Source organism: Sceloporus undulatus, chromosome 2, assembly GCF_019175285.1.
Source record: "Sceloporus undulatus isolate JIND9_A2432 ecotype Alabama chromosome 2, SceUnd_v1.1, whole genome shotgun sequence".
In the NCBI taxonomy this organism is placed as follows: domain Eukaryota; kingdom Metazoa; phylum Chordata; class Lepidosauria; order Squamata; family Phrynosomatidae; genus Sceloporus; species Sceloporus undulatus.
The window spans coordinates 25,324,890-25,350,763 of NC_056523.1; the positions used below are offsets into that span (position 1 = coordinate 25,324,890).

The window sequence follows — 25,874 nt, forward strand, 5'->3', positions numbered from 1 at the left end:
AACACACACACTAATGGAAAATCTCTCATTTTTAATTTCATTGGGCTTCTACAGATCCTACCTGGTTTATTCTCATTCTTGTTTTGTATCAGGTTGTAAGATTTTGTGTTCTCCTATACTGAAATTTACACATTATAAATGCATTTAGCATAATTTCTAGATGATTTGAGTCACTTATACCTAAATGAGGCAGTTGCCTTCATGACGGAAATGTGCCTCATTCATACTGGCATAAAAGACCTGGAAGGCACTGGGCTGATTCGGATGCCCTCCCCCGAATCGCTCCGAGCAAGTGCCCACTACAAATTTAATGCATCTGTGTCTGCTGGCGAGGTGGCCGCTGTCAATCAAGCGATCGTCATGGGACATTTTGAAGGGCATTGGAAAGTGTCCCCCTCCTCCCTTTTTTAAAGAGCCAGGCACAGGGTCAATTATTATAAACCTGTGGGCATTGGTCAGATCTGCCCCTGTTCCAGGCAAAGGATGGAATTGTCAGCATTTTTAATGCTTTTAAAAGCACATTTGTAGCTTTCCCTTGCTTCCCTGCTCAGAAGACAAATCAGCGCATATTTGCTAAAAAAAAATTGTTAAAAATGTAACATGATTGTAAGTGAGGTCTTGCGCAACATTGTAGCTTCCCCTCTGCTGTAAGCGAGGAGATCCAAGGATATAAACTGCAAGCCTGGCCTATCTGCCTCTGGAAACAAACAATGCGCATATTTGCTAAAAAAATTGTTTAAATTGAAAAAGGGGGGGGGGGGTTGCCTGAATGAGCTCCTTCGTGACCTGAACTTTTTCCCCTGCAAGGGAAGAAAATGCCCAGAGACAGAGGGCTGTGGGCAGGGGATGCAGGGAAAGAGGCTCCTTCGGTAAAGAATGCCTTCCCTTGCTCCCTTTTCCCAGGGCTCTTTCCTCCCCCCCTCCCCTCCGATGAGGGGAGGAAATGCCTTGCCTTGCCCACACTCTGACCTAAATCCTTCCTCTCAATTGCCTCGATCATGATCGGTGCCAAGTTCTCATCCCAGAACCCGGGGTTTTCCAAAAGAAACGGTATTTGCGCCCATTTAAAAACACCGTGCTAGGGGCCATTACCACGGAACGGGTGTGCAAGCCTCGGATTCGCTTGTGTGAGATTCGGGTGACTATGAACTTCATGTGCAAGAATCGCTTTGAAAACCGGTTTTTTCGTAGTCTGAATGGCCCCATAGAATCATAGAATCATAGAATCGTAGAGTTGGAAGAGACCACAAGGGCCATCCAGTCCAACCCCCTGCCATGCAGGAAATCTCAATCAAGCATCCTCAACAGATATACACTTTTGTAAATTTATGTTATTTTTATTTAACCATTTGAAATTAAAATAGGCATATTGTTGTGTGCCCTGTATTTTTTCAGCCATGCTTTGAACTGTCATGAATGCATGAATGCGGAGGTGAGGTGATCATTTCCTCATGAATCTGGGAGGTGAAAAAGGTTTACCTTGGTTTTGACTGTTGGGTCCAAGAAAATTTCTTTCCATCTTTGGCTAAGAGCGTTGTCAAGAAAATTCCCCATGCCGGTGATTTATAAAAAAGAAATTCAAAACAAAAAGATGATTTTTATTCAACTATGACAACCAGTCTAACATTTGCTCTCTTTCTAATGGGAGATTTCACCGCTGGCTAGAAAAGAAAACTGAAGTTGAATTATTGGTACTGTACTCTTGAGAATCCTATATTCAGCGTAGAGTACTGAATGTTTTCTGCTGAACATTCATCCTTTTTAAAGTAACTTTTGTTTCCAGCCCTAAACATAGACTATGCCAAGAAGGCTGAAATGTGTGGCCAGCAAGCTTTCTCTGATGTTGCTGTCACAAGGAAAACTCACAGAAATGAACACTTTGAAGCTGAAGCCTTTACTGAAAGTTACAATTCATAATAAAGGTGGTGGTGAGCCATGTATGTAATGCATGAGCTCTATTTTAGATATTAGTGTGTTCAGGGTGAATCTACAGAGGAGAGCAAATGAGGGTATTACACCCCAAATATGAATTCTGCCTCCCAAATGAAGGCTTCCTTCAGTCCCCCCAAGAACTTTTCACCTCTTCAACATAGCCACAAGTTTTGTATTTTTCGTGGCTATACACACAAGCCGATTCTATAGGCCTTTCAGGACAACACTTTGCTCCATGCATCGGAGAAGTGACAAAAAGCCTGCAAACTGTCCCAAAAGGGCTGACCTGCAGCCACCTCTAGCTGCACTGGATCGGGGCCATGGCAACCACATGCTGCAGCCCCGATCTGGCCTTTCCAGGGACAAAAAGGGAGCCACAAAAAGCAAGAGAGAAACCGAATAAATGCTTATTCCCTGATTCACCTCAATTGTCTGTCTGGAATCTGACTGGTTTATGTGCAGTGTCATCTGAAAAGCTTTTGCAAATTGTCCCTAATGCCTGGATAACCTTGTATTGTGACCCGTTTTAAACCTTCCAGTTTTCCCCATGTGAAAAAGTCCTCGGTATCTTAGCTATTCTTTTAAGCTGAACTTTTTACCTTTCTATTTCTGTGCTAACTTAAGCATACCCAACAGATGGCCATCCAGCCTCTGTTTAAAGACCTCTACGGAAGAAGACTGGAAGCTATCTAACTCAGTAGTACTCGGTTTTTGACCCTTGGGGACCCCCCCCCCGGTACAATCTACATGTGGATGTTGCATCCCCCCCCCACTTGACATAGTATAAGAATAAAAATATTTTGTGTATAGTCGGCTCTCCACATTCGCAGGTTTGACATTTGTGGTTTTGGTTATTCATGAATGTTAAACATGGCAAGCCTTTCCAGGATGGGAGGGGTGGAGAAATGGATCGCTCCTGTCCCAGCACCCTTCCCACTCTGAAAATAGCTGCCGTGGGCGGTGGGGCAGTTTATTTATTGTTTTTCCATATTTGCGGAGGTCTTGTTCCCCTAATCCTGGGACATATGGAGGGCCAACTGTATTCAGTGTGCATATTTTTATTTGCACATTCACGTATATGCATATTTTAACATTTTATAAGGAAATTATTTTGTTCAAATTGGAACAGTTTTATTTAAGTAAATTCAGTATTAAACTTAAGGCATGTGTAAATTTTACACATAAAAAGGTTAGGGAAGAGAAGGAGGATGAGGGATCAGGGCCTCCAAGTCTTGCCCCTCCTAGAGGTCCCGCTCCACTGTTTCAGAACCACTGATCTAACTAATTTGGTAGTGGGGGCAGAGAGGAAGAGTTTTGAGTTGATACCATGTCACCATGCCACCACTGTGAGTGTAGAAAAAGGGGCCACACATTTGAGGCATGCTGAAACACATGTAATCCCGGAAGAGTCAAGATAGGTAAGTTTTCATCTTTGTTGCCAAGAGGATAAACTGCTGGTGATCGATAGGAATAGTTACTGCTTTGTTTGGAAGGGTGTGTGCATCATATGAACTGAACACAAGAAGTCAGGAACACAGGCATCTATACAATCAGGCCCTGTTAGCATGATATTAATTTGTCTGAATCCTTCAGGAGCTTCTGGAACTGGAGGATTGATTAAGAGAAGTGGCGTAAGTAGAAAGATACTGCCTGGATAACAAACCTGGCTAAAACACAGTGCAGTTAGCTAAGAAGAATGGATTTATCTCTGATTGTGTTATTATCCTATTGTTCATATGTTGCATATGTACTGTATATACTCATGTATAAGTTTAGAAATTTAGGTCAAAAAATTGACCCCAAAAACCTGAGTCGACTTATCCATGGATCAATGTAAGTACTGTATCTTCACTCATATTTAAAAGAAAGAACTGTCCCCTGATGAAAGGCAAGAGTATAATCTATCATGAAAGCACCAATCCCCTCTACTCTCATCCATCCAGCCTTAAGAGTGAGCTATGTCTGCTGGAATTTTGTAAGTTCTTTGACATTGTTTTGCTTTGCTTCATCTTTTAGATCCTTTGCTATATGCCCCTAAGTTTTACCCTCGACTTATTCATGGGTCATATCAAAATCCATAATTTCGCCCCCAAAATGTGCCCTTGACTTATACACGAGGTTGAGTTATAGCCGAGTATATACAGTATATGCAGTTTTAAAACTTTTTTCCTGTTGACATTTTTCTTCATTAACATTCAAATGTGGTTCTTTGGAATGCTCTGTTTTCCCTTTTCCTTTGGTTGCTGTTGTGTGCCTTCAAGTCATTTCTGATGCATGTCCTCAGCCCATGAGCTTTTCCCAAAGCATTTGCTCCCCCACCTGATTGCAGGACCCCCCAAAATGATGGACAAACTGAAAAAAGAAGGTCGTCTTCTGATCTTGCTTCTTACCTCTGTTGAAACCATTAGGATAGAACAGTACATCAAAATACTATCAGACCCATCCTTTTTGCTATCTTGTTTGAAAGCAGCATGGTAGTTTGCACTCTGAGTTCAAAATCGCAGCGATCAGGGTTGAATCAGCTGACCTACACCTGGACAAGAGCTTAGAAAGTTCCTTTTCTACAATTATTAATTCCAGCCACTCATTATTGTAGCTGGAGAGTGGTCCCTTTCCAGCACTAGAAACATAACTGGCTCCACTACATTTTATGCTCCTTGTTACCTTCCTATTATTTTCTATTACTTTTCTGAGATGAAAAAACCCTTACAATTTTTTTTAGAGTAATGTTTATTAATTTTTAACACAATCTAATTTACAATCAAAATAATATACATAGATAAAGAAATTGGGGGAGGGGGAGAGAAAAAGAAAAAAAGAAAAAGAAAAAGGCATTCAACACATAGTAGGGCTCTGAGCCCACAATCCTGACTGTAATGAAAAACCCACAAAACTTTTTTAAATAAACCTTTCAAAATGTGCTTAAAAAGTAACTCCTGGAGGTAACTAGAAACAGTTACTTGCCACACCATTAAAGCAACTTCATGCTGACTCATGCTACTTTTGAATGTAACTTTTGTTGCACCCTCTTCTCACTCTCCTTAACTAGTTGCAGGTAATGGCATTGCTTGTTGTTTCCCAGCAGAGACCCAGGTATAGTGAAAAAGTCCGTTAGTGGTGACCATAGGTAACAGTTGATCTGAATTGAGCACCTTGCTAGTTCAGCTTCTTCGGTACACAGCCCTCCATTTCGAGAACTTCAGGCCAGCCATCATATTTGTTTGTCTCTTTATCATTTTTCAAGTACTGTGGAAGCAAAACACCAGATCTAGTCAGCTGTGCAAGTAACAGTTTTCCTTTCTATTTTTGCCCACTATTGCCAACAAGTGGACACAATGCATGTCCCATTGAATCAAGCCATTGCTCCATCCAGCTCAGTTATGTCTGTTTTGATGGTTGGAGAGCCTCCCCAGTTTATAGAGATCCTTTATTCAGTGTATCACAAGCTTTCTGATGTGGGAAACCAGGAATTTTTCTCCCTACGGTACCAGGGACCAGCACCATAATTGAACCCATTGGCTTCCTTCCTTCCTTCCTTCCTTCCTTCCTTCCTTCCTTCCTTCCTTCCTATATTGAAAACTCACCAGTGCCTTAAAACCAGTGGTTCAGGGAACATAACTAGTCCATGGATTATCACTTTAAGTTTGTTGTTGTTGTGTGCCTTCAAGCCATTTCCAGCTTATGGCAACCCTAAGACCCTATCACAAGGTTTTCTTGGCAAGATTTGTTCAGAGGAGGTTTGCTATTGTCTTCCTCTGAGGCTGAGTGGGTGTCTGAGATAATGATACTTTTGCTTTCTGATGATTCAGTGTATACAAACTTTGTTTCATGCACAAAATTATTAAAAATATCACACAGTTGGCCCTCCTTATCCACAGATTTTTATCCATGGAGGATGGATTCAAGCACCCACGGCTTGGAAATACTCCTAAAAGTACAAATTCCAAGTAGCAAACCTTGATTTTTCCATTTTATATGAGGCACCATTTTACTATGCCATTGTATTTAATGGGACTTGAGCATCCACGGATTTTGTTATTTACGGGGGTTCCTGGAACCGAACCCCAGCAGATAACAAGGGGCCACTGTATCATTTAAATTATGTTTAGGCTATGTAAGGTGTATATTGAACAAATTTTGTGCTTGGACTTAGGTCTGATCTCCAGGATTATGTGCATATAAGCAAATATAGGTATTCCAAAATTCAAAAACAAAAAATCTGAAATTCAAAAGACATCTGGTTCCAAGCATTTCAGATAAGGGAGAACTCAATCTGTACTGTTCTGTTATTGTAGGGTCCTTTCACACTACAGAATTATAATGCTTTGATACTATTATAACTGCTCTAGTTGCAGTCTATGGAACCTTGGGATTTGTGGCATTACAGCTCTCTGGCACAGGATTCTAAATATCCCATGAAACTACAAATCCTAGGTTTTCACAGGATGGAACCAGGGCAGGTAATGTGGTATCAAAGGGCTATATTTTTAGTATTTTGTATTCAACAAGAAAAGCAGAATCTGCAAAAGAGGTGCCATGTTATATAGGTTTTGTGCAACACTGCATGGCCTTATTTTCGCTTGTCATGCTTGCAACAATCCAGTCTGTGATTTTGGTAGCAGAGATAGAGTAATAATACTATGTCAAGGTGTGCCAAATCAGTGGCAAGAGACACCTGAGAAATCTTCAGGCTGCAAGGAACTAGCCTAGCCCTAGATTGTGCTGGACCTTTACTGTTATATCTGCCTAGGAAGCACTGGCCCTCATGCAATAGACTTGAAGCTCCTCATCATTATTTCTTCTATAGACCCTCTACACCAGTGGTTCCCAACCTTCCTAATGCCGCGACCCTTTAATACAGTTCCTCATGTTGTGGTGACCCAAACCCATGAAATTATTTTCATTGCTGCTTCATTAACTGTAATTAAATAGGTGTTTTCCAATGCTCTCAGGCAACCCCCATGAAAGGATCATTCGACCCCCAAAGGGGTCCCGACCCACAGGTTGGGAACCACTGCTCTACACTCAAATCTGTTGACTGGCAAACTCTTTAAAAAGATATGTTGAAGCCATCAAGTTACTTTGTGGCATGCAGAATCAGTCTTTTGAATATTTCTGAGTTCATACATTTGATAACTAATTTATTTATTTACTTAATGGGATTTATAGCCTGCTTTTCTCCCTATCCGTTCAAAGCAGCTTACAATAATTAAAAAATATATAAAACTAAAGCATTAATTTAAAAAGTTAAATAATACTAACATTAAAACATAAGTGAAAAACAGCATAGTTAAAAGTTAAAATCATTAAAGCATTAAAATAATTAAAATCATACCAAAATCTTACTGCAGGGGTGGGCAGCCTTAGGAAGTAGGGAACTATTGTGTCAGCAAGAATGCCCCTCTATATTTTCTTTTGAAAACAAGCTGTCTTGGGATTGTACACCTTTTTTTAAAAGCAGAATTTAAAAGCACTCTCTGTTCAGTCTGTTTTTAAATTAAAATGCTCTTTTTTCGGGGGAACGTCTTTATTTCTGTGCCTGTACAATACATGGCTGAGGTACAGAGAGACTGTAAACCAGGTGAAGGACTCTGTATGAGATCCATGCAACATGTATATAGTAAAGATGGTGCCTGAATTGAGCTTTTATATCCACAGCTATTTTCTCATTTGGTAGTGTCATTATCACATTTGAAGGGAAACTGTTAATAATAATTTTTTTGAATAACAGTTTGGATAAAGAGTTGTTTTGCTGTTTATCAAATAAAAAATTCCAGTAGCGCAGGGTTGGGCAACCTTACTCACACTTCCCTCGAGGCTATACGTAGTAAAGAGAACAGTGGACCCTTGTTATATGCTGAGGTTTGGTTCCAAGATCCCCCGTGCATAACAAAATCTGTGTATGCTCAAGTCCCATTAAATATAATGACATAGGAAAATGGTGTCCCTTATAAAAAAATGGAAAATCAAGGTTTGATATTTGAAATCTATGGTGTTTTTGAACATTTTCAAACCGTGTATGCTTGAATCCGTGTATAAGAAATCCCTTATAAGAAGGGCCGACGGTAATAACTTAGTGGTCAGAAAGGGAGGTGAGAGGATGGCTTTACTGGATTGTTTTTAGCCAAGTGGACCTGATCTCAAAATTTTATCCTCACCAAAGCCAATACATGTGTGAGATTATGTACACCAGCTCCAGGCTGGAGTAGCTGAGTGGTTTTGGATTGTAAACACACACATCCTGGTGGAACAGAGGAGCTTTGGATCCAGAAGACCCAAAAAATCTTATTTATCCTACTCCACCCTGATACAAAATGATTATATCCATGCCAAGACCTCCAGAGGCCCCCGGTGGATCTCAGTGCTGATGTCATCATGCTTCCATGATGCGGGCAGTAGATTTGTGCCAATTGTGCTCTCTTCATATAGTTCTGGAACTCTGAGGGCAGATGTCTTTCTCCCCCTGGCAGTAGGACATATCACATAGAATAATAGAATCATAGAGTTGGAAGAGACCCCAAGGGCTGTCCAGTCCAACTTCTTGCCATTCAGGAATGCACAATCAAAACATCCCCAACAGATGGCCATCCATTCTCTGATTAAAGACTTCCAAAGAAGGGGACTCCACCATTCTCCAAGGGAGAGTGTTCCACTGTCAAACAGCTCTTATTGTCAGGAAGTTCTTCCTAATGTTTAGGTGGAATCTCTTTTCCTTAGTTTGAATCCATTGCTCTGGGTCTTATTCTCTGAAGCAGCAGAAAATAAGTTTGCTCCATCCTCAAATATGTAAACAGAGCTATCATATCACCTTCTTTTCTCTAGACTAAACATCCCCAGCTCTCTAAGTCTTTCCTCAAAGGGCATGGTTTCCAGACCCTTCACCATTTTGGTGGCCCTCCTCTGGACATGCTCCAGCTTGTCAACATCCTTTTTGAATTGTGGTGCCCAGAACTGGACACAGTATTTCAGGTGAGGTCTGGCCAAAGCAGAATAGAGTGGCACTATTATTTCCCTTGATCTGCCTGACAGAGGATCTAGAAGTTGGGATAAGGCTTCCTACCCAAGCCACCAAAGAAGGAGAGGGAAGGGAAGGGAAGCCCTGGTGGTGCAGTGGTTAAATGTTGGTACTGCAGTCACTCACTCATAAACCACAAGGTTGTGAGTTCAATACCCTGAGTTCAGGGTTGACTCAGCCTGGCATCATTCCAAGGTCGCTAAAATGAGTACTCAGCTTGTTGGGGGCAATTAGCTTACACATAGTAAACCACTTAGAGAGTGCTTAAGTGCACTGAGAAGAGGTATAGAAATGTACTTGCTATTGCTATTGCTATAAGGGAAGGGAAGGGGTGGTGAGAGAAAGAACAGACATGTATGTGGCATTTGGAATTATGACTACAGTTAACAAGAAAGTACCTGCTCAAATGGGCTTTTGTTTTTCAGTCCTTTCCCACCAAGGAATATCCAGTTGTCTCGAAAGCTCAGCTTAAAAGCATAGCTGCTCCCTAGTTCCGTAAGCATCTTTCTTGCTTCATCATTCATCCTGAGAGAAGATTTTTTGTTGTTGTACAACTTTTCCACACAAAACCCCCACATCACTTCCAAACAGCTATACAAAGGTGTAAAATACCAAGAACATTTAAAAGAAAACAAAAAAAATTAACAATATAGGGAAGATTCCACAGCAGCAGGATAGTGATTCAGCCATTTGACTCAAGGTCTCCTAAGAATGAGGACTTGATCAGTCTTTGAAAAAACAGTAGAAAAGTAGGACAGGAGGAGGACAGAAGCTCTATTCATAAAAGCCTGGAAATAGAGTCCCATAATGCTCAGTGTCTTGTGTGAAGTTGAAGGCTTTCATGACCAGCATCCATAGATTCATTGTGGTTTTTTGGGGGGCTATGTGGCCATGTTCTAGAAGAGTTTATTTCTGACGTTTCGCCAGCATCAGTGGCTGGCATCTTCAGAGTATGCTGGCATGGAAGAGAGTTGGGTATATATACTGTGTGCCCGTGGGTAGGGAGGAGTGATTTCCATGTTAATCGGTGTATTGTTCTGTTGTTGAATAGCAAGGCCTCGGGGTGGGAGGATATGCAAAGATTAGTGTCTGTTTAATTAGAGATCATTATCTGCTGGGAAATCCCCCTCACTCTGGGTGGTTTTCATTTGAATTTTGCTGGGTCTTGATTTTAGTGTTTTTTTTAGAACTGGTAGCCAAACTTTGCTAACTTTAAGGGTTTCTTATTTGAAGTTGGTTAGGTGTTCAATGGCTTCCCTGTGCATTCTAACCTGATAGCTATTGGCATGGTCCAAAATTTCAGTGTTTTCAAATAGCATTTTATGCCCAGGATGGTTTGTAACATGTTCTGTTACTGCAGATTTTTCTGGCTGACCCAGTCTTCAGTGTCTCCCATGTTGTAAGTATGTGTTTGTGTGAATCAAGTATTCTAGTGCAAGAGTTTTAAGTCCATAATAGTCAATGGGTGCAATCCTGTATAACTTAAAATGTAGTGTACCAGGTCTGCAAGTGAACCAATGCTAGGCAGAGCCATATGCCTTTCCCCTGACCTCCTTCTCCCAGCCATTTTGTGGGGGGAGCTGGCAGGATCACAGAAGTGTCTGGCTATGATACCACTGAGCTCCACCAAGTTCCTCTGGAGGTCTCAGCGCTGATGTAATCATCTTATGTCTGGCTGTGATACCATAGCTATGATATCATAGCCAGATACAAAATTATTACATCAGTGCTGAGACCTCTAGAAGATCTCAGTGGAGCCCAGCACTGATGCCATCATTTCATAGTTGGCTATGGGGAATTACCAGACACTTCTGTTATCCTACTTGATCCCCACAAGCCACAGAATAGCTGTGCAGGGGTTTCAGAAGCTCCTCAGTAAACTGGAGGTGGGGAGGTGTGGGCACTACAGGGAAAGGAAGACAGTGCCAATCCTCACAGTGCCCCCGAAAGAGCATATGCATGTATAGGCTCCTAATAGGATGCCAGCATTTGGACTGGTACTTTCCAGAGATTATTTGGAAGAGAGAGGTCTGCAGATGTAGAATGAGGCCTCTCATCTCAGGTCTCTTCTTTGAGGTCATGGAAAGAAACCTGCTTTGTCTCAAACAGCAACTCTTTCCCCATTGCTGTTATGTATGTATGAGGAGAAAGCCACATGGAAGGGCAAAAGGAATAAGCAGGTGGGGAGAGAGAATGAAAGCCCTTTAATCCCCACACCAGGACCTCAATCCAAATTAGGATTCATGCATTTATTTACTTCTCAGAAAGTCATTCCTGCAACTTCTAGTTGCACAAAGGGCATCTCATTCTAGTTGGCACTTTGGAAGCGGAGAAGGAAAAAAAAAAAGAGAAAAATGTTTTTCTGAAGCTACCTGGTGAATTCATAGCTGCAGGGAAGGTATAACTCACACAGCTCATGTGTAAAGCAGTTGCAACACAGGTTGAAGAAAGTCACAACATGCACTTTAATTGTTACTTACTTTGTGGCTGGATCATCATAGGAGGCGATTAGCACTAGAGTCCCTGTGCCAATAGTTTTCAGAAAATCCAATAAATCCTTAACCTCTAATAGAAGAAAAAAAAAGAGAGAGAGAAATATGAGACTTGCTGTTTTCTTATCCTGCCATCTAGTGGTTTTTAAAGGGTATATGCAGAATAATCAACAAAGAGGAAACACTGACACTGAATCAAAAACTGGTGCTTCAACAAAGGATCACCATATATATGTCATGGAGGGTGAAGAGAGTGCAAAAGGGAGGGAAAGATCTGAAACCTATCTTGTTAAACAAGAGAAAAAGAGAAGGCACTATTTACTCAGGTTTAGTTCCTGAAAGACATGTGTGAACTTACAATATCACACAAAAAGGTTTATAAAAGGCTGAGCAGATGGGCCATGATAGCACAGGCTGAGCCCATGCTATTCTGTTCTGGGTGCTCTCCTGGATTGGTCTCTGGGTCAGAATGGGGACAGTTGGGTATTTACATGCTTGTCCCCATGCCGCCCTGAGACCTGCTACTGGCATACATTCCTTACCTTGCTGCACCATCACTCCTACTGTGAAGTCCTCCATTGTTGCATCTGATGTAGAAATGGGGTGCCTGGCTGTACCCATGTGGCCAGGCACCCTGTTTCTATGTCAAATGTATTGATGGAGTGATGGTGTAGCAATGTAAGGAGTGCAGCAGGACATTTAAACAGGCAGGGTTTGCTGCGGAGTTTCTAGGAAACTCTGTGGCAAGCCAGGAATAACATTGACTTTTCACCCTGGAATCAAGCCAGATCAATCGTGTGGACAACCCCTAAGTCTTCCTATGCTAGTCAGATGGAACATACCAACAGCCTGAAATAAAATTAAATAAAGCATCTTCAGTGTATAGAAACCTACCTGCCTGGTTGCCAATTGCTGAAGAACAGAAAAATTGTATCTGTCCTTTTCACTGATGAGATGGCATTCTGTTAGTGACATATATAAATCCATCGTACACCTGTATATATCCTTTTCGGATCACAGAGGAAGTTGATATTCTCTTCCACTTTTTGCAATGACGAAAGGCCACCTGACTCACAATTTTACTGTGATAGTCCCCTGAATGGGCATTCTATGCGTGGTGGGGAGCATGGAGGAATTGGAGAAGCATAGACAAAGGAGATTATCACATGGAGGAGGGAAGTGTCCTCCTCCCATCATTAAATTTTGTTAATTTTGCGATTGGGGCGAAGATTATCACACCCCTGTGTACTTACCCTGTTCTTGTCCCATCTGTAAACAGTAATGGACATATCATTTGGCATTAACAAATACCAAATAACGAGCCCATTACTGTTTACAGAAGAGAAAAGAATGGGATAAGTGTGCTGGCGTGTAATAATCTTCCTCCCATGTGATAAAGACCAGAGACACAGATTGATGACATCATCCACTGAGATCGCAGAAGAACCGGAGAAGATCTTGGTGGAAGATGCCATTGGTCTGCTTCGCTTATTTTCTCCACCGAATGGCCATTCAGTGGGGCTATTGCAGAAAAAAACATAGTCCTGAAAGTGGTGAGGATGGAACGGTAGTAGAGTCTGGCCTGCAAACTCATGCTATGCTGGACAACATAGGATCTTGGCTATATTCTGCTTATGAGTTTCTCACCGGCTTCTGGTGAGCCGCAGTGGGAACAATACTGGAATGGATAGGCTTTTGATCTGTTCCATACTAGCACTTATGTTCTTGTAGTGCTGAGGCAAAGACACAGAATTAAGAAGGAACAGCCCCTTCCTCTTTTGCCTCAGATTTCTTGTAACTTCTATAATTCCACAGCAGGGAGGATTCATCTGTGTATGTTTTGCTTCCATGGATTCATCCCTGTGTCTTATCCCACAACTCCACAATGAAAAGAGTCTCAGGTGCAGCATAAAACATGTGAATGAAAGAAAGGACAAAGTATTTTTTTCACTGGAATCAGAGTCTACATGTCATCATCCCATCCCTAGTTCAGAAAATTACTCTGGACCCTTCAGGCAGATGCCATTTCCTGCCTTTGTCTGTTCCTTTGCTCTCTTGACCTTGACAGATGTTCTCTGATCAATGCACATTCAGACCAATGGAAATGAAAGTTGCATAGCAAACCAATGGGGTTACCAGCTCTGTGCTTCCTTCTTAACTAATCTGAATTCGGATTGTGAGTAGAAAGGGAATGATGCATGGACAGCACTTCAGCTTCCCCCATGCAATGCCTCTTGCAACATTCCTTCTTCCATTACTCTTTGCTTTCTCTCCCTCCCTTTCCCTTGCTTAATCTTCCACACAGAACAGAAGGAAGATGGACTGGGCACTGAGGAGGGACAGCACACGAGAAGGTTTCCTATGTGTGTTGAGTGCAGAAGACTGGAGTTCAGACTGGAGATGACTTCAGATCCTGCAGATCATTCTCTGCAAATCCTATTCCCTGTGCAAAATGAAGGATTTGGTTTTCCATGACTTAGTATAACTAGTGCCAGCTACAGAAGAAGTAAAGAAATACAGCAGCAGCAATAAAACAAAAAATGTGGTACTAGTAGCGGTGGTGAAAAATACAAAGAAAGAGGAAAGGCAATAATTTTTTTTATTGTCTCATCCTTGATTATATATGTCTGATGTTCTGCCCTTTGGTGAAAAGGGTGTTATAAATAAATGGTTGTTGTTGCTGTTGTTATTATTCCCTTAGTATAATAAAACATTAACCAGAAATTGTACATACAAATCTTGATAAGTTGTATCTTTTATAGAAGAAAGGAGGGGATTCAGATCTGGCCCATAGAAGGTTTGGATCCTAACCTGCTCCTCCTATGCAAGAGAGTTGGTATCTCCAAGAATATGAAACAGTGTCTATCAATGGCATCCAGTGGCTGTAATTCAGTGAGTTGGTAAATATACTTTGGTTTATCTGAATTTTAAAGGAGATATCCAGTTTGCTGTGTCCCACTCCCAGACAGGTTGAACACAGTGGATAGCTCTTTATTGCTAAAGCTGTTTATTGTTTGAAGCACTGCTCAGAAAAGCTCCACCTGGTGCTTTGGCCAAAGAAAGCAAAAGCCCATTCACACTGCACAGTGATAGCATTATGATTTCACTTTAACTGCCATGGTAACATCCAGTGGCATCCTGGGAACTGCACTTTAAGGAGAGGTGCTTAGACCTCTCAGCCAGGAAGATCTAGTGTATCAAACTACCCTTCACAGGATTCCACAAGTTGCAGGCATGGCAGTTAAAGTGGAATGATAGTGCTATAATTGTGTTGCGTGGAAGTACCCCAGGGGATGTGATAACACACTTCAATGTCTTCTAGACTTCAGAGGGTCATCAGAAGGATCTGTCCTTCATTCAAGTGGTTCCCCAGCTCCAATTTTACTCATCAAGATTTTCCACACCCCTTATTATACAGTAAGACAAGTCAGTATTAACTGGATAAATAGACCTACCTCCAGAATACATGTCAAAGGCACTTGTCTTGATGAGATGTCCAGTAGTTCCTGGATAATAACAATGAAACAGTTTCTAATGGAATGCATGCTTATATATACATTGATTTTCAGACTTCGGAGCAGGGGAACACATGGAAAAATAGTCAAACACTTAAAGTAGGCGTGGGCCAAGTGTGGCCTGTGGCCCATGACTATGAAGATTTTTGTGTTGTTTCAAAAGTCTACACAACCTGTTTGATACATGGACTAGAAAAATGGGGAAAAAAAGTATGGCATACATACACCATGGAAAACAAATATGTTCCCAGTCACTTTCAATGGCTCTTGATGTTGTTTGAATCTTCTACATCTGTGGTTGTTGTTTTTGTCGTCTTAATATTCAACTGTAACCATCCTTTTGCACCTTCTTCCTTAACCTTTGTGAGTAGTTATTTCAGGTATTTGCAATTTCTTTCTATGGTCTAAATCATATGTTTGGTCCCGACTAAAGTGAACCCACTAAATCAGTGGATCTTGGTTGAATGAAAAATTATATAAGTTCCATTGATTTGATGGCCCTACTTTATTTAGGACTAACAATTGGATTTAGGCCTGTATGCTTTAGATTAGTGGGCAGTTTAAAAATGCAATAAAATAAATATATTAGTTTGCATGTCATAATAATACTTCAGTAACTATCTCAGTAGCTCATTTAGGCATGGTTGCATCTTCAGAGGGTGACTATTACTATCTCTTCTGCACACTTACTTTACTGTCATCTTTTCTTCCATCTATCTTCCTATGAAAAGACTGTTTCTTCACTTGCAACTTTAGAGCTCTAAGGAAAGGACTTTTTGCCTCTATTCTCACAGCAAGAGAGACTAGTTTGATTCCCTGGAAAAATTCAGCCAACTGTATGGATGGCTAATTGTTAGCCAAGCTGAAGGACTACTGTCCTACTGACATTCAATATATGGATTAACAAGAAGTGGGTAATTACTGGTAGCCGAGGGTGGTAAATGCCGTTTCAGAGGCCTTAAGTCTATTGGCAGTAGTCTCTCTCTCTCTCGCTATGGAAAGATGACAGTGTTAAAACGCTGAACACTTATTAAGGCCGGAATTGTGCCAATTTCCACTTTGTGCACCAGAGGCCATTCCCTTTGTTCAAGGTCAGCATACTTAACTTGATAGTTTATAAGAAGGGATTAGCTGTGTTCCACTGCAGAAGGAAGGAAGGAAGATGGGTGCACTGGGTATCTCTGTATTTTAACACTCAGATTCTGTATCAGTCGGAAAAGTGTATGCTCAGTATGGAGGCTTAATGTAATGGCAATCATCAGTGAATCCAGAGTCCCAGGGAAAATGAACAAACCGGGCTGATAGGGGGCTACCAATGTCTGGACTCTCCATAAACAGTGTAAATCTTATTTGGAAGCACACCCAAACAATTGAGCACATTTATAATTAATGTTATATCAACTTCTTTAAAAAATCCTTATGCTATCATTTGCTGGGGTGATATAAATTCCCATTTAGGGAACTCCTGCTCTTTTCCTCCTGGCCAAACTACAGTTTAGACTTTGTGATTGCTCCCACAGCAGCAGGTATTCCATGAGGATGGCTGAATGACTGATACAGGTTGGATTCTTAAGCAGCTTTCCTATTATACATATACAGTGGTCCCTTCATTTATGTGGGGGTCCGTTCTGCCCCCCCCCATGTAAAGCAAATTTCACATATGCTCGAGCCCCATTAAAGATAACGGGGCTTGTGCTTGCAGCGGTGTGTGGCGCAGCTTCCAGCGTATGCCACCTTAGATTGCCAAAGCTTCATCCTAAGAAATCTGGGGATTTATAGTTAGGTGAAGCACTACAGCTCTCTGCTAGAGAATTCTAAATCCCCTTAAAAATTGCAAATCCTAAACCTCCCTTGGATAGAGCCATGGCAAGTAAAGTACAGTGGGCCCTTGTTATCCACCGGGGTTTGGTTCCAGGACCCTCCATGGATACCAAAATCAGTGGACGGTCAAGTCCCATTAAACACAGTGGCATATTAAAATGATGTCCCTTATACAAAATGGCAAAATCAAGGTTTGCTTTACAGTGTATACATTTTCAAAATATTTTCAAGCTGTGGATGCCTGAGATTAAAAAAATCCATTGCTATGGAAGGCTGACTGTAGTATCAAAGCGCTATATAGTCAGTTCTATGTATTCATGGATTCAGCATCTACAAATTCAACCATCCATGGCTTGAAAATATTTGTTTTAAATCCAAAAAGCAAACCTTGATTTTGCCATTTTATATACAGTAAGAGGCACCATTTTATGTTACCAAAATGCCAGGGTCTCAGGAGGGCATCCACAATTAATATTTAGTAGGGGAATTTTATCAGCTCAATTTAAAGCAGATGAGAGAGCTCAGGCAGCACTAAGTGGGGACCAAGCCTGTGTACACAGAGAAATAGAACTATAGAGTGCAAGCTCCAAGTATAGTTTTACTTATGAATCAAGGGAATCACCATTCACACACCATTCATATTCACTCTCACACACAGTCAAGAAAATAGCAAATTTGAGTGGGTGCACAGGGCAGTGCTATACCAATTCCAGAAGTGGGGTTCCAATCAGAGGACACCGGGAAGCAGTGTTGCCAATTTCCGGGGAATTCCCCAGAAGCCAGGGAATTTAATTAATTTCTTTCCGGGAATTTTGACTAAATAATAATAATAAATATTGAGGAATTCCAGGGATTTTTGATTTTGGTAAAACATTCAGGGGAATATCTTCAAGGCTTGTTGGCAACACTGCTGGGAAGTCAAATGGCTCAGCAAGCCGCCTGGGGTTTGTGAAGTGGCCAGCAAACTGAGGAGTCAAGTGAGATACAGATAGAGAATCTGTCTGACCTCAAGCGAGACCAAATTGGTGATGCTTTGTCAGACATATTTATAGGGCAAAACCTGTCCCTTGGCAGAATTTGGGATTAAAGTAGAGTTTCCAAGGGAGAAGAATGGGAAGGGAAGTTGTGAATGGCAAGACAATCAGTGTAAATGTCCTTGGACAAAGGAGTGTCACTCCCAGAGGGAAGCATTCTTGGATTTTTGTTCACTTGTAAACACAAGGTCTATCACCTACCATCACTCCTAACAGTGAAGGGATTATACAGATTCCAGTTTTGATTGGTCTGTCCTTTGCTATGTGATCTTGAGCTCCCACCATGCTCAGCCTCTTGGATCCCCAAATATGCTCACGGATCTCCTTATATTGCTTGGCTAGTTTCCCTCATTCCCTCTTGGTTACATGCCTCAAACCTCCCTTTTGATATCAGAAAAGAGGGAGAGGTACAGAGGGCTAGACCTTGGAGTAACAACCGTAAATAATAGGACTTGAGCCTCCACAGATTTTGGTATCCATGGGGATCCTGGAACCAAACCCCAGTAGAAACCAAGGACCTCAAGTAATTATGTAATGTGAAATGGGCCTTTATGTATTCAGTACAAGAGGAGGTGGTAAAGAAAGGAAAAGAGAAAGTAATACTATGCGAAATGGAATTCCACTTCCTTGAAAAACTCACCATTGACAAGTGCAATGTTTAAACCTCGACCAATGTTATTTTTCACAGCACTCATCAACCTAAAAAAAGTCGAAAAGTCCAAAGAGAAGAAGAGAGAGGAAGGGAGAAAGGGAAAATTCAGCAAGGATTGGTGCAGAGAATGTTACAGATACCATAAACAGTCATCCCACCCCTAAGTGAGGGTTATGCCATGTAAGGCAGCACTCAAAATAAGTACATAAATTAGATGTGGGAATAATTTAGTCCTCCAGATGGTGTTGGACAGCAGCTAGGCTGTAAAATTTTCTACACAACAACATAGGACAGATCCTCCCAGCTACCAGGCTAGCCCAAAATTGATTTAAAGCATGAAATGCAGGCCTGTAATAAGGCTTCCTCATGTCTTGTGCAGGGAGAGCCTCTTCTGTTAGTTCCGGGATCCCACAAGACTTCACATTTTGTGGGAAACAGACGGCTCATGTAAAGTGCACCAAGACAGGGCAGCCATCTCAAGAGAAGAGGTTTACTCAGCAAGCCCCTGCCAAAGGGGAGGAAGAGGAAAACCTGCACGAACTCAGCTGCCTAGAGTAGCCCACCTTCATCCACAAGTTTGCTTTCCACTGTTTTAGTTATCCATGGCCAGCCGCAGTCCAAAAATATTATGTGGTCCCCTACTATCCATGGTATATTGCAGCCCAAAAACATTACTGGTATAGGGTTTGGTACTAACCTCACATTCAGACATGCTAAGGGGCCTTTGGCATGTAACAGCCAGTATGCTGTAGGTACCCACTGTTGGTGGTTGGTCTGTTGTGGCTACTTGTGACCTCTTTTATCAGATACTGGACTTGAAGCATTCCATATTATCTTGATATTGTTGTGTGCCTTCAAGTCATTTCCCACTTATGGTGACCTTAAGATGAACCTATCATGGGGTTTTCTTTGCAAGATTTGTTCAGAGGAGGTTTATCACTGTCTTCCCCATCTTGACATAGGATCATATTTTAAATCCCCCCAATATGGGACATGCTATACAAATCAGGATGCCTGGAAACCTTAAGTGCAACCCCCAGCATTCCTCACTATTGGATGTGTTGGATAGGGCTGCTGGGAGTTGCAGTAAAACAGCATTCTGGAGGACTGCAAGATTCCTGCCCTGGCTCTATGCAGATACACATAAAACAGAGTCACACTTTTGGCGGTTTTTTTGTACAGAACTTACATTGTGTTCTCAAAGCACATTGAAGGTCCCACCACATTGGCTGCACCACTGATTAACTTGAAGGCAAAGGTGTGGCTGGGGCAATCTCTTTTATTGTTGCATTTATGTCGCAGGACTGACGCTTCTGACAAAAGAGACCAAAAATAATAACAGAACTCAACAAACCCTGCAGTAAAATACCATCCCCTCACAAGTATCAGTTCATATTATGGATGGGCCTCATACACTGTGTCAAAAGCACAGGACTTTCAGGACTTGTCTCCAGGTTTTTGAAGAAGCCTGAGAAAAAAAGCTGATGTTTACTTCCTACCATTTCAGTTTCCCTCCCCCTTGCTATTTGTTTTGTAGTAGGTGAATTTGGTAAATTTGTTTTTGAAAGATAAAATGAATAATTTTAGCATTTCCCCCAATATTTTCAAACTTTTTTTCCATTCCTACAATATAGTGGGTGATTCTGAAATGAGAATCACTCACCCACTTCCAAAAATGGGATGGAGAAAACCATTTCATCTGGAAAGTTCAGCATTACTAAACTGCATTTGGAAGTATTACTGTTTGAGACCATGTCTCCCAGAATGCCCAACTAGCATGGCCAGAATCCTGGAAGCCATCTCTCCCCAAAATAACATTACCAAGTTCTGCTATTTTTGTATAACCAGAAGCAAAGCTTTCATCCATTTACAATTTACTGATCAAGACAAGTGTATTTTGCACCATCAGGGCTATGTGTTGGACTGCTCCTCTTATTCCAGTCCAGTTTGCTACTATGTTATATATATGAAAGCAGGGTACTTACTTGTTGGCTTAAATCCGGCAGCACCTGACCAAGGAAGCAGGAAAACAAAAGCAACAGCATCATAAGAAGGCATCAATTTATAAAGGATAACAAGTGTGTGGTGCAGAACCTAAGAGTCTTTAGTGTCCTTGAGCTATCCCCAAACTTGGTACAATAACAATTCATAAAACCAATCTCCTTGGAATTTCTGGCTCCTTGTCCTACTCTTACAACACCTATGCACAACCCAGTGTGTTCCAGATGTGTTGGTCTTCCCTTTGCTATCCAATACATGCAAAAACTGCTGGGAGATTTTGTTTGCAGTTTTGAGATCCAGGGCCAATGATATGCTGATGTCACCCAACTCTACTGCTCCTTCCTTCAAAATTCCAAGAGGATAAGAACAACTAAAGCAGGGGTGACAATCTTACAGCCCTCTAGTATTATTGGACTGCAGCTACCAGCATTCCTCACCACTGGCTATGCTACCCAGGGTTGCTGGGAGCTGGAGCACAATAGCATCCAGAAGGTCCGATAGATCCTACCACTGAGTGAGAACAATATTTTCATTCATCCCAATGAAGATCATGGAGGAGAATTTCCCAGTGGGTCATGTCACTTTCTTAAGTGAGAAGCAACTTTTCTTAACAATGTGCTTTTAGTTGCTACTTATTTCTGAAATCCCAGTTTTAATACATTTCTTATTTGGGCCATGAAGGATGAGACATGGATTGGACCATTTTAAATAATGTTGTGCATAAAACAAAGTCTGTGTTCACTGAACCACCAAAAAGCAAAGGTATCACTATCTCACTGTCTCAGCCACCCATATGGACAATTCTGCCTTTTGGAATATTTTGGATTTTGGAATATTTTGGAATTCCAGATAAGGGAGACTCAACCTGTATTTTGTTGCTTGATTTATATTGAACTTTTCCTGCACAGCTGGGATTCAAGGCATCTTCCAAGATTAAAAATAGAAAGAAAAATAAAATAGACATTGTCCTGTCTAAGCCATCTTTTCATGCCAGAGTGGCCTGCAGGTCATATGTGGCTTTTGGGTCCCTGACAAGGGGTGTCTGAAGCCACCCAAAGCCTCCAAATCACCCACCTTTTGCCACAGCAAATAACAACAATCACAAACCAAGAAACAGGAGAGAACCTGAACTTTAAAAAGAACTTTAAAAGCTGAACTTTCAAGGAGCTGTCCAGAGTTCTGACTCCAAAAATGTTACATTTGGCATATTGGCAACTTCCTTTAAAGTTTGAACCAAGACCTGAGGTGGATTCATTAACCAATTGACATGGGAGTCACCAGCCACCCCTGAACTAGACTCTAGAAGAGTGGCTGAGACAAGTTGCATTATGTTTTAGGTCTATTAGGATAAAAGTAGCTTCGGTTACAATATAGCGACCCTAAGAAGTATCTGGTGGTAATGTGAAGTTGAAGCCTTTCATGGCTGGCATCCATAGTTTTTGTGGGTTTTTCGGGCTATGTGGCCATGTTCTATAAGAGTTTATTCCTGATGTTTTGCCAGCATCTGTGGATGGCATCTTCCAGCCACAGATGCTGGCGAAACATCAAGAATAAACTCTTACAGAACATGGCCACATGTCCCAAAAAACCCACAAAAATATGTTGGTAATCCTTTACATGATTCCCAAGCTTCCCATTTAGCTCTAGATTAGGAGTATGGGAAATCATGAGAAAGGCTTTCCCCCTCCAGGTGCTGCTTCATGTTTGAGTCTAGGGAAGCTCGAAAAGGCAAACACAAAGGAGGGGACAGGGAGAGAACAAAAGCAACAATACAATATGATACATCATTATACAGAATCAGAGCATTGTTGCATTTGTCCCAGTATTGTTATCTCTGGTTGGTAGCAAAGATGTTCCAGGGTTTCTGGCAGGATTCTTTCCTATATGAATATCCCAGGGTTTCCTAGTGGTCCCCCTTCCATGTGCTGCTTGGGCCCAACCCTGATTTCTTCTTAAACCAGGATGCTGGGTGGTATAGATACATTGAGAATAGTATGATAACTTACCTAACCAGCTCCTCAGGTTGATAGATTTCACAGATGTGTGGCTGAAATAAGCATTGGCAAAAAGCCAGGTCGTGACTAAGGTGAACAGCAAGACAATGATGCGTATTATACCTGGACCAGGAGACAGAGATAGAATCAGATGCAGGGAAAGTGCAGGCAATAAGGAAATATTGTGCATAGCAAAGCAGGGAGGACCAAGCTGGGAGTGCTAGACAATAAAACTATAAAAGGGAGGGCCCAACCCCAGTTCTACAAATTTAGTGATGGCAGTACATTGCCAAAACTTTCAAGAAAGTGGCTTTATAACAGCTTAGACAACTTGTCCGTAGAGCTCATTACCATCTACTCTGATTGTAATGGTTTCTGGCAAAAAGGGGACTCTCTCAGTACCTCCTACCTGATCCTTTGAACCTGTGATACCAGAGATTGCACCTGAGGCATGCTGTTGCTGTTAGCTGGCCTTGCTAGCCGGCTATATTTTGTTATACAGTAAATCTTTACTGGTTTAATTTTCTTCATCTCTGTCTGGATGTTTTAATTTAATAATTAATAAAGAGTCACCCAAAAACCAACACACCATATGTCCATTTTAAGTGACACCTTGGGGTCCAAGAATCAAACTCCAAGAGGGATCCTCTGAGTAAAAGAACAAGCTGAATTATGGGAGAATAAGAGTTGGAACTGCAGAACTAACCTAGATCCATTACAACTTACTGCTTCCTTTTTCACTCAAGGTTTTTGTTGTTGTTGTTTTGCTCATACAAAGAGCAAAGATTGATGAAGTTAGTTTTTTGGTCCCCAACCACCAGAGTCTCTCAGCCAGCAACTTTGGGGATTAAAGTAAAAAAACTCAACTTCCCTGAGTTCTGAGAAACAGAGATGTATATGGCATTTTAGTTTTAACGCCGAATGACACCATCGATCAATCTCAAATAGTCGTTCCAAAGTCATGAGCTGTAGGACCAGTTAGTTTCCATGCTGTGGGTGGGGTGCTTAGTGTTCACCCATGTGCAGCCACTGGACAAAATGAATGAGCAACCAGCAAGAGGAGTGTGGTTCACAAAGCAGAGCTTGCCAGGATGTGTTTTTCCTTTCTTTTTCCCTCAGAGGCCTGAGTTAAAGGATGATTTACGAGGCAAACAAAAAGATACCTCTCCCTGACTGGGTGCAAAACAATCTTTTGCTTATGACATCATTCTTGTATAATCAGTGGCAGCCAAGACAGAGCTTGTGAAACAGTGGACATTTATATCCACTCCAACACCAAAATACAAAGGCTGCTGCAATGTGAAACATGATAGCAATGGCAGAACACTCTGATTCCACAAGAGTGGAGGGAAAGAACTGCTCATTTGAGTCCAGCATAAGAAATCTTAGATTCCTAGAGTTTATATCTGTAAAGCAGTGGTTTTTGTTGTTGTTGTTCATAACTGCCCTCAAGTCAATCCTGATTTATGGGGATCCTATACATGAAACATCTCCAAGACTCCCTCTTTTTCATTGTGCTGCTTAGGTCCTGTAAATTCATGCCTGTGAGTTCCTTAACAGTTTCTATCCATCTGACCTGTGGTCTTCCTCTCTTTCTACATCCCTCCACCTTTCCTACCATTATTGCCTTTTCCAGTGAGTCATTCTTTCTCATGATGTGACCAAAGTGCGACTGCCTCAACTTTATCATCTTGGCTTCCAGGGAAATTTCAGGTTTGACCTGTTCTATGACCCATTTGTTTGTCTTTTTGGTTGTCCATGGTATCCTTATTACTCTTCTCCAGCACCACTTCTCAAATGAGTTGATTTTCTTCCTATCTGTTTTCTTAACTGTCCTACTCTTGGATCCATACATGGTAATAGGAAAAACTTTGAATGATTCTAACTTTCGTGCTCAGTTGTATATCTTTACATTTTAGCATTTTTTCTAATTCTTTCATAGCTGCCTTCTGCATCCCAGTACTCAAGTAGACATCGACCCTCCCCTCACTTGACATAGTATATGAATAAAAAGATTTGTTTATTTAGTGTACGTATTTTCATTCACATATTCATATATATTCATATTTTAACATTTTATAAGGAAATAACTTTGTTCAAATTATAACAGTTTTATTTAAGTAAGTTCAATTATTTAACTCAATGCATGTGTAAATTTTACACATTCAAAATTATGGGAAGAGAAGGAAGTGGAGGGATCAGAGCTTCCAAGTCTTGTGCCCCCTTTGAGCAACTCTCATCCCATGCTGAGGGTCCTGATCCACCGGTTGAGAATTACTGCTGCAAAAATATAATTGGAAGGGTGTGGATAACACCTATTGAAATCACAGATACCTGAAATATTAAGGCCCTAATACAATTTCTAGTCCCGGCTAGAACAGACCCACTAAATCATTTTCTGAATGGTAAATCAACACTCATTGACTGAGTGTGCCTACTCTAGATTGGACTAGTAACTGGAACTACTGTACATAAAGAGCCAGTGGGGTGTAGTGGTTTTAGCATTGGCCCACAACTCTGGAGACCAGGGTTTGAATCCCGCTCAGCCATGGAAACCCACTGGATGTCCATAGGGAAGTTGCACTCTCTCACCCTCAGAGAAAGGGAAAGGCAACCCTCCCTAAACAAATTTTGCCAAGAAATTCCTGTGATACGGTCAATTTTGAGTCACCATAAGTCAGAAATGACTTGAAGGCACACAACAAGAAAGACCTATATGAAGAAGATTTTTAGCAGCATAAGATTTCAAAAAGTCTGAATTGCTTTAGAGATGTAGCAGAGGAAGGGGGCAATGAAGACACCTACCCCAAAAAGAATTGTACCCCAAAAATGTAAATTTCCTTTCAATTTCTAGTATTACAGTGTGAAAGACAATAAAAGAATCATTCACTCTTAGGACTCATGTATTTGCTCTGTTTTGTTATTGCAGTGATAGAAATTTGAAGGTCAATTTCATTTGGTGGGAAGAATTTTTATTTGGGAGGAGCAATGCTCTCATTTTTCCCTCCCTTGTTTCAGACTCTGAGTTGCAAGATAATTTTTTTTTGCCAAATATTACAAAAAGCAGAATAAACTGCAAAATAAAGACACCAGGTACCATTTATGTAACCAATTTTCTTCATGTTTAGAGATTGCTGAATCCATTCTTACTTGTCTAGTTTGTTTTCTGTGAGAAAACCTTATCATTATGCTTTAAACAAAGAGTGCAGCCCACCAGGATGCATTGGATGGGGGATTCTGGGAGCTGCAGACCACAACAGTGCAAGGTTTGTGTAAGCATTCGATATTGGCTATGCTCACCAGGGCTGGTGAGAGTTGCACCCTGGAAACATGTGGAAGGCCAGAGATTTTTCACCCTTCCTCTGAATTGGTCACTGTGGAGTTCCTTGCACCTTGGGTACACAAAGGGCACCTGGAG

General features: G+C 41.3%; 1 protein-coding gene across 1 annotated transcript in view; it reads right to left on the reverse strand.

The window, feature by feature from the left end:
• Positions 1 to 4,717: 4,717 nt before the first annotated feature.
• Positions 4,718 to 25,874, reverse strand: part of FAM3D (FAM3 metabolism regulating signaling molecule D) — a 44,807-nt gene continuing 23,650 nt past the window's right edge. The window contains exons 3-10 of the mRNA XM_042452742.1: positions 22,469 to 22,579; positions 20,447 to 20,470; positions 19,651 to 19,774; positions 18,450 to 18,508; positions 14,895 to 14,945; positions 11,428 to 11,512; positions 9,346 to 9,472; positions 4,718 to 5,178 (exon numbers count right to left, since the gene is read on the reverse strand). Of these exons, the coding sequence (XP_042308676.1) occupies positions 5,089 to 5,178; positions 9,346 to 9,472; positions 11,428 to 11,512; positions 14,895 to 14,945; positions 18,450 to 18,508; positions 19,651 to 19,774; positions 20,447 to 20,470; positions 22,469 to 22,579 (671 nt within the window). The 3' untranslated portion in view covers positions 4,718 to 5,088. The remainder of the gene's footprint in view (positions 5,179 to 9,345; positions 9,473 to 11,427; positions 11,513 to 14,894; positions 14,946 to 18,449; positions 18,509 to 19,650; positions 19,775 to 20,446; positions 20,471 to 22,468; positions 22,580 to 25,874) is intronic.